The sequence below is a fragment of the Merops nubicus genome, unplaced genomic scaffold, assembly GCF_000691845.1.
Source record: "Merops nubicus isolate BGI_N331 unplaced genomic scaffold, ASM69184v1 scaffold45375, whole genome shotgun sequence".
NCBI lineage: Eukaryota > Metazoa > Chordata > Aves > Coraciiformes > Meropidae > Merops > Merops nubicus.
In genome coordinates, this window is record NW_008608592.1 from 9,675 (window position 1) to 19,191 (window position 9,517).

At 41.7% G+C, this 9,517-nt stretch overlaps 1 protein-coding gene across 1 annotated transcript; it reads right to left on the bottom strand.

Moving 5' to 3' along the window:
• Positions 1-1,078: 1,078 nt before the first annotated feature.
• RAP2C (RAP2C, member of RAS oncogene family) lies at positions 1,079-7,918 on the bottom strand (the record flags this gene model as incomplete). The annotated part of the gene is made up of 2 exons (XM_008940289.1): positions 1,079-2,786; positions 7,581-7,918. A coding segment is annotated over one exon (297 nt), but the record flags the coding sequence as incomplete, so codon positions are not given.
• Positions 7,919-9,517: the final 1,599 nt, after the last annotated feature.

Consider the following 9,517-nt stretch of genomic DNA (forward strand, 5'->3'; position numbering starts at 1 on the left):
CAGCCTGTGAAGAGAAGCACCATCACTAATTTGGACAGGCTCTCCAGCTCAGAGGAGCCCCTGCTTGCACAGCAGGGTAATGCACAGCCCTTGCTCTCCCTTGTCTCTACTCAGAGCACCTGAGACAGTGAGTCTTGGTTCCCCAAGCTGGAGAGTCATTCATGATAATGCAGATGTGGTTATGATGTTTAGAATAACCAGTGTCTGAAAAAACAAAAGAGCAGCTTGTCAGCTCAGCCCACTTTAGAACAAATTGAACACAGACTAGTCACCCCAGTTTGGTAATACAGGTATCTATTTTATTAAAAAAGTTACAAACAGGTGGACTGTAGGGTTGTCTTACAAAATGACGAGAATGAATTCTACTGGAAAAAACTTTTTACAAAGCATTATAGGTAATTGTTCCATTTTTGCATTTGTTATTCCAGATTTCACCTATCACTGATAAAGATACAGTACATTAGATACATGATGTTAGGTTACATTTTTATTTGTAGAGCCCTACTGCAGTGATTTGAACAACTCCTAAACAGATGCCATAGTAAAGACAATACATATTGCATTTATTATTAGCCTCTTACTCTAATAAGCAACTTCACATGCAATCTATTGAGGAAGCCTAAAATAACTTTTGGTCCCTTTTTCCCCCCAAAGTGTGCTGAAGAAACCATCTCTCGTTTTCCCAGTCCTGTCACTCTAAGCTAGTTCAAGTTCTTGAAGATTTTTTTTTTCTTTTTTTTTTTTTCCTTTTTTTTTTTTGTGCTGAGGTCAATGAAAATGAACACTGGTTTGATAACTACCCAGAGGAAAGAATCGCTGATTAATATTAACCAACATTTTCCCCCTTAGACACAGAAAAACTAAAACCTTTATTAATTACTTTTTTTTCCTATTACTTCCTTACATCCTACAAAAAAGATCAACAACCACCACTTTAAAAAAAAAAAAATCTACTTTGAATACAAGGTTTGGTTTAATTCTGGTATTAAAGTGCAAACCTAAGTATTAGCCTCAGCCTGTTTATAAAGGTTGTACAAACAGGGGAAAAATAAAAGTGTCAAGTAAAAATTTAAACCCCACAGGGAAAAATCAGGTGTTTCGATACCCAAGCACAAAACCTGGTATCCTCTTCTTTGCAGGATTTAAATTCAACACTGAATGTAGATTCAGAATCTTTATTTCTGCTAATACTATAAAGTCAGCCTGCATTATTACCAATAAAACACATTAATGTTGAGATACTGTACCCGTGATCTTTTATTGTTTTGAATGCCATCATCCACAATACAATTTGTGAGCTTTAAACTGCTTAACCTCATATATCCATCACTGCTTTTATCGGAGCTTTTCTCAAACTTATTAAGCTATTACAGGGAAAGAATGTACATTTCTATTTCTAGAAGCATGTTCAAATGACTAAAGCTGGGCTCCTAAAAACCTAGAACTTTGGTGCAGTAGGTGAGCTGCAGTTATTAAACTCCTGAAAAAAAAATTACATGTTTTAAACCACTGCTAGAAAAAGCTCTCAGGTATGCAACATGTTAATAAAACCAAACAAAAAGATTTCATCTGTTCTTTGTACATTTTCATTCTGCTCTTTATACCTGTGTTATTGTTAAAATTTTCAAGTATTCAGAGAAAATGTTGATCAGGTAAACAATAAGGAAGGCAATGGCTGTTTAAAGCACACTTGCAGTTAGTATCACTGAAACCTGGTGCTTTTCCCCTTGTTACACCAACTTGTCTCTAATATTAAACTTGTTTATGGGAAAAAAAAAAAACACAACTAAAAAGCAATTCGTGACAGTGCAAGAAAAACTTTAACAAATATTGCTTTAAAATATTATTCAGAAAGACAAATATTAAGAACTATAAAATGTAAAGTGATCTTATTTGCATTAGATTTACATGTGCAGGTCTACTAGATGTCTCTTAACATGCCAGGCAAAGCTGAGCTGACTGACAAGGCATACAGTCCATTTTGAAGGATACATTATCCCTTTTCAAAGGCATAAAGAAGCTATTTGTAAACAAGCAAGTTTAGAAACTCAGTAGAGGGAAAAGTGTGCTGCCATTTTTCAATGCTACAATTGTCACTTTTGATGAAACGAGTTTAAGAAACCCATGACTGCATGAAAAGAAACTTCAGCCAGAGACTTTGCATCCCATCCCGAATAACCCGTTGTCAGGTCAGACCAGTTAAAATCAGAGTCCACAGCTGCACGCGCTGAGAAAAGGGACACTACATCCACACAACAGAAATGCCTTCAGGGTCTTTTCATGACACTGTCACACGTAAACAGAAAGTCTCAAAGAATGACCAACTACCTTGTAGGAGAAAACTTTGCAAATAGAAATAAGCACTGATCCGAGGTAATATACAGAAGTAACCATTTGTTTAAGGCTCAATTTATTCTCCATTAAAACTCTCTTCTTTTAAAAGGCATTGAGTAGGTAATACTGAGTTTAAGTATTTAATAAATACAAGTTCAGAAATTGATTAAAGAAATCAATCAAAACATTAAAAATGAACTCTTGCATATTAGCCATTATATGAACTTAGAAAGCTATAAAAGGACTGATAGATAAAGAACAGATTTTAAAACTTATGGTAAACATGCTAAGCATTCTGATTAAGGTGTGTGGATCCTGGAGGCCACCCACCTTATGCACTTAGATGTATGGCAATGTGCTGTAATAGAGACAGGTTTACCAAGGCTCAGCTCTGCAACCTGGGCTGAAAATTCTCCAAAGCAGCATCTGTGCAAGTTTCCTCTGAGTTTTATCTGCAATTTAAACAAAATAACTAATGAAAGCCATATTCAATACACATACAAAGTGAACTTGGCTGCTCCCCCAGGGTGGAACAGCTAATGTTCCATACTGGGCTCCAAGGCACTGCTTTACACAGCAGCATTCATCCTCAAATTCTGGTAATACAAGAGGCAAGCAGGTAACTTCTTGCTGTGAACTTTGTAACAGCTGCCCCTGTGAGACACTAAATTGCTTCAAAAGACCTGAAGCAGAAATTCTAAGTTCTCCAGTACCTGGTAATATGAAGCAATGGCATTGTGCACAAGTTCTGTGCACACTGGCAACAGGCAGATGAGCCAACTAATTCAGTTTTGACATCGAGTACTCAGCATTCAGAACTTCTACATTATTGCTAATAAAACCACCCCATAGCTTCCATCAGACCCAGCCCCAGCAGGGACAGGACTGCACAACACTCTTCCCAGTCAAGCAGGTAGCGTCACCGACGTGACCAACACATCTCTATGCCTGATAACTCGCCTACACTTTACAAGATTTATCTGCAGGGACATCCCACAAGCCTCAGTCGAGGCTCAAAGTTTGCAAAAACTTCTCCTTTGTGTGCATGCACTTCACTGGAGTTTGATGCTTGGCTTTGTGGGGATTTTATTCTTGAGTCTTTATTCTTGAAGTAAGGTCCGGCTCCTTGTGTTTCTTACTGTACCATTTCTTTCCAGCTGCTGATTTCCTCTCAAGTAACAGTTTGTCACAACAGAGTGCTCTGACATAGCCAGGGTTTCCCTTCTTGCCTAACAGCTGGTCACCCCCAGCTTTCAGAAGCAGTACTCCTGTTCTGAACAGGAGCAAACAGCCTCATTTGTACAATTTCCAGCTAACAGTAATTCTCACTCACTCTGGTGAGCTCACGTGTTCCCACACGCTGTTGCTGGTCCCAGGTTTTACACGGGGAGGGTCCCTGTACTGTCAAAACAGCAAGTAAATGTTCAGCTTTTAATGGTGCTGGATTAGACCTGTGTAATATGTTTTTACCTTAGAGCACAGGAGGAGCAAACCATTTATAGTGCATCTCCTCATCCCACCAGAGTGATATCAACCCCAAAACTTCACCTAAATCCAGCATCCTGTGCCATGGACAGATGGTAAGAAGAGAGAAAGCAAGTAATGGTATTTTCTTCCACATGCTCTTTCAGTACCCCTGTATTTGCAGGTTAGATACCTCCCAATTCAGGTTTGTCAGCTTTCCAATTAATTTGCACCTAGTTACTACAATCAACACCATATAGTACCTTATCTGGCTTCACCTGCCCACGAAATTTCTATAGCACTCTCTTCTGCAAGCAGGCAGGAGAGAAGGGGATGCTATTCTGCAGGATGAATTTGTGTTGCATAGACTCGCAGCCCAGAGGATGACACACTTCCAGTTTTTATCCCTAGAGGAGACACTCTTCCTTCAGTGCTTGCTAGTATCAGGAACTTGTGAATGAGGGGGACAGAAATCTCTGATCAGCATCAGTCTTTCACCCCAATACTAAGGTGTTCCCAGTCTGATTGCTACTTCTACAGAAAACCCTTAACACACGAGCACTGTAACAGCTGCCATATTCCAGAGAAGATTTAACACTGTCATACTGAAAATTCTAGAGAAATACTGGAGCAAGAACAGAAAAGCCAGTGGAAATCTCACATCTCTGCATGCAATAATGAGATGACAGAAGACCACTGCAAAAGCAGGAAAAGGGGGGAGGGAAACAGGATGCAAGAACAACAGACATTTTTAAAAGGAACTAAGGGTTATTCTGGTTATGTAGCTATGTTCCAGCCTTCGCTTCACCCAAGGAGGCCGACTGGAACAGTAAGTCAAGCAAGTGCTACTTAAAAATGTCATGAAAGAACCTAAACGTCATACTTGGCAGATATGCTGAAGTGTCAGTACCAAAAAGAGGTAAGTGGTACCTGCTAGTTAAAACTTGACACAGAAACAGCCTTAGATAAATCCAGGCCCCCCCACCCTCCCACTGGTTTCTTCATCAGAGCTGTAGGAACACAAACTGCTTCTAGGTACTTGATTCTGAACTAACTCATCCAGACCTAAAACTCCTCCCAGGCAGACAGGCAACAGAACTTGCAGATGATGAAGATTATGCCAGGACAAAGCTACAGTTCAGGCCTACTTCCTACACACAGGTTTCAGACACCTGGCTCCACTTCCTTAGTTTCACTCTACAGAGGAGTGGTCACTGCTCTACCAGATGTTTGAGAAGCAGCAATTGTTCTCTGGATCACAGATAAGCAGAAAAATCACAGAGCTGATTATAGCTATCACAAGACACCATCAGCAGCTCTCCTACACTAGAGCACCTCAGACAGAAATTAGCAGGCAGCAAAGGTTTATGATAAGGTTAATGAGATCCTACACCTACTCAATCAAAGAACAATGACAGTGGGAGCCAGGAAGAAGAAAACATCCCAAAAGTGTGAGGCTGAAATGAAAGATAGGGAGCAGGAAGCCTGTGAAGAGGCAGGACAAGTAATAGACATTGCAGACATAGTGAGATCTGTACTGAATAGGAAGCTGCTTAGGAAGGAAAGACTTACTTGTTTGGCACAGATGATGAGATTACACTGGCAGAAGCAGTTAAAACTCCGTGTCAAGTTTTAACATCTCCTAGAAGCAAGGAAGTACTTTGCTGCTAGAGGCTTGATGTGACATTATGAGCTAGGCAGAATGAAGGAGAGGAAATCTGTATTACAGCAGCTTAGGATCCTCTACCTCAAGAGATCACAAAGATACAATACAGATTTTTTTTTTCTGAAGCAAGAGCATGCTTTGCTCATAAAACTCAGAAAAAATCTAGGTGTAAGTTATTCCTTCAAATACTAACTCATAGCCCTGCCCCACTCTTAATTTCAGCTTTAAGACTCAATGTGGTATTTACTGCTAAATCCAGAACTAGCTAGGTAACAAAAAGAAGCCTCCCCTTAGAAGTAATCGATTCCGGAAGTATAGATTTCATGGATAAAAGGCCCAATTTTGTCAGAGCTGAAGACAGCAATCTGCACAAGATTAACTAGTAACCCAGGGCACTGCTGTAATCTTTGGCTTATCTTAAGTCCAGATACTCGTGTTTGTGAAGCTGCCTTAGAACTAGCTGAAACTTTGCACGAGTGACTCAAACTACTAACCTGGTATGCACAGTTAAAGTGTCAATTCCTCCGATTTTCTCCTTCCCACAACACTACAGAGCTCTGCAAGTGTTAGGGATTAGCGCACAAGGAAAGACTTCAGTGGTATTTTTCTCTGCTTTGATACAGTTTGCTCACCTTTCAGCAAGCAGACCTTGAACTTCCACACCCCTCTTACACAGTGACAGCAGCCCTTCCTTATTTCACAGGACAGGAGATAAAAGCACTGGGTGTTACCTTCGGTATGACAGCACTAGGGCCACGAGCAGCTAAAATTTTACATTCACAAAGCACTTCGTAAGAATCTTAAAGACTTTGTGCCCTGATCCTGCACTCAAGATTAACATGGTCCAAAGCTTCCAAGAATAACTTGTTTTCCCTCTTGCCGCTCAGACACAAGCAGCTCCTCTGACTCCAGCCAGGGTTACTAACATGGCAGTCAGAGTCCAGGCCTCAGCCAGTGCAGCTGCCAAGAGGGGCAGCTCTTTCCCCTGAATTTTCATGTCCTCTCTCATCCCTGCACTTGCCCTCAGTGATCATACCAAGTTGTTTGCCCAGACAGGTCCAACAGAGATCCAAATGTCTGACAGACCAGCTGGCTGCACAGAGAGCGTACCGATGATGTAGAGCAGCCCTTTTTGGTAACATCAATTTAAGGTGATGATGAAACCAGACCTGCAAGGGCTACGGGTTAAAACAAGAGCAGGAGGAGCCCAGAACCACCTCGCAGAGGAATGACATTGCTGCTGTGTGCAGGGGAGGAACAGATCCATTTACACAGCCAGGTGAAAAAGATGCTGAAAAAGACTGCCACATGCGTGAAGGGTCACGAGCAGCTACTCTTCCAGAAAAAAACAAAGTCAAAGCAACACCTGAGACATGGGAAGCTTCATAGAGGCCTCTCTAACCCTGCACTTTTGCCACATCTCTTACAAGTCTCTGGGACAGGGAAGCGTCATGCACTGGGAAGCCAAATTTAGAGTGTGTTCTCTGATCTGGAGATGCGAGGTGAAAAGCATTCTGCACTCGTCCTTGCCCAGTACACCTGTGCTGCAAGCCACTCCTCACAGCTCAGGGTGGTTTCTCTTTTAAACTTATTCCACTGCTAAGGCAGAAAAGGTACTTTAAGTATATTCAGCTTCTGTACTATAGAATCTTTATTAAAAAAAAAGCAGTTTGGTCTCAGCTAAACTATTGTGAAACTTGGTCACAACAATCCCACTGAACTCCAAGGTGATTCCCAACACTTGAAAATAATTTGGATACCAACTACAACATGACAAAACATTATTAAGGATAACATAATGTCAAGTACAGCACTGACAGTCAAAATAGGTGCAGATGAGATCATGTAATTTGTCTCACTGTAGAATTACTGGAAGTAAACACAATGTTCCCTGATTAACCCCGCTGAAGAGTGTTGCCTGACTAAACCCTACTATGAAGTAACACACCAAGTCCATTTGACTCAAGTCATCATGTGCAACCGAATGCACAGGCTTCTAGCTCCTTTGGAGGAAGGCTACCTGCAGGTTAGACTACTAACTTCATGCTATCCATCACTCTTTATCTGCTTACTCAAGCAGCACCTCGATTACTTTAGTTATGACTGTTCCACCAACCTGCTCTGTATGGCCATGACTGAGGTTTTTCTTCGTTTCTCTCACTGGACGATGCAAGTTGTACAACACTGGTCTTGTTTTTCAGGCAGCGAGGCATAGTTCATTTGCCTGACGATCTCAGCAAACAGTTCATCCACCATTGATTTGCTCTTAGCCGATGTCTCCATGAAGGGACAGCCCCACTCCTGAGCCAGGGCTCTGCCTTCTGCAGATAAGACCTCCCTCTCCGATTCCAGATCCACTTTATTCCCCACGAGGATCAGAGGAACCTTCTCGTATCTCTTCACCCGGACAATCTGGTCCCTCATAGGCTTGATGTCCTGGTCAAAGGATCCAAACGGTCAGCACGTGGAAGCAGTCACACAGAACTGCTACACATCACTAAAGAACCACATTCTAGTAACCCTCATACAGAACACACAAAACACACGAGTCTTAAACTCATGCATATCTGGAACTCAAGAGGAAGTTTGCTACTCATCTGTAATAGAAGTTCTGCTTTCAAAGTTGATTTAAGTTTTCTGAAAAAAATTGTCTCAAGTCTAACAACCTGTTTAACATTAGCAGTACCACATAATTACACAATCATTTAGGAAACTTGTCTTTAGTTTACCCCTTGAGAAAGCTAGTGATTTAAATAAAGTCTTCTCACTTCTGGAATGCTTACAATAATTCATCGTGAACGCATTTAATGACATGTAAGTAAGCAAATTAGAAGCTGTGAAGAGATTTTATTACCTAGAGATGCATTTATTCAAGCCTGAGCTCACATCGGGAGTTTACACTTGAAAGTGTGAGTCAGCCTCCTCCGCCCAGAGTGGTTTAAGTTACTATCAGTACTACTAAGTTCTACAAATTCTTGCATAGTCCTGAGACAAAGCACCTTAAGTGTTCGAAGTTACCACCGAGCAAAAGAACTGTGGAGAGTAGTTTACGCCTACAGGCTGCAGAGTAAATGTGCTATAAACAGACGAGTCTAATTAAATATTAACAGGGTGGATGACTAACTGTATGTCCATTCCCTCTGGACTCGCTGGTCCCCAAAATAAGGGAGAACGAGAAAAGAAGCATCCCAATGTCACTGCTGTTGTTTCCCAAAGAAAGTATGTCTTCAGCTTGTACTCGGGCTATTTTGAGGCCTCTGCTAAGATAAGGTTTAGCCTTCAGCAGAAGCAAACACGCTGCTTGGAGGGGTGGGGGATGTGTGTGTGCGAGGTTCTGCCAAAGAGCAGAACACACCCAGCTCAGCGACTGAAGCCAAGGCAGGAGCTGCGGACGCCTGCACTGCACACAGTGTTGCTGACTTCGCTCATTCTCCACCAATAAAGCCTCATTTCTAGGGGCGACTTACACCAGTTACTGGCTGAGATACTCCCAATTTCTTGGAGACTTTTAAGAGTAGAAATGAAATCCAGACGCACAGATTATCAACACACGGCTCACTTCCCCTCTGTGATACACCACCTATGCCGTGAAGGCATCGAGATTGTGCTGCACGGGAACGTATTTTGAGGGGAGGGAGCGGAAAATAGCAAATGACTTCAAAAGTCAAAATTACAGAACAATAAGACTATCTTGAAGCCCAGCTGAAGAAACTGGCCTTTTACAAAGGAGGGGGAAAAAGGAGGGAAAAAAAAAAAAAAAAAAAAAAAAAAAAAAAAAAAGGAAGTATCGATTTTAATATCGAGGGATTTCTTCATAAAAGGGGATTGCCAAAAGGCCTCTGTTGGGGAAGTGGGAGTGGGTCACTGTTCTCCAACACCGCGCAGGATTTAACAGCGGTGGCACCCCGAATAAGTCCCTGCAAAGCAAGCAGCTTTCCATCAGGAAGCAGGGCTAGGAAATGCGCTTTCCACAAGAGTATTTCAACTTTTGCCCCTTCGGAGATAACAAGCTTACTACACGCACACGTCGCTAACCCTAGAACTCCCTCCTCT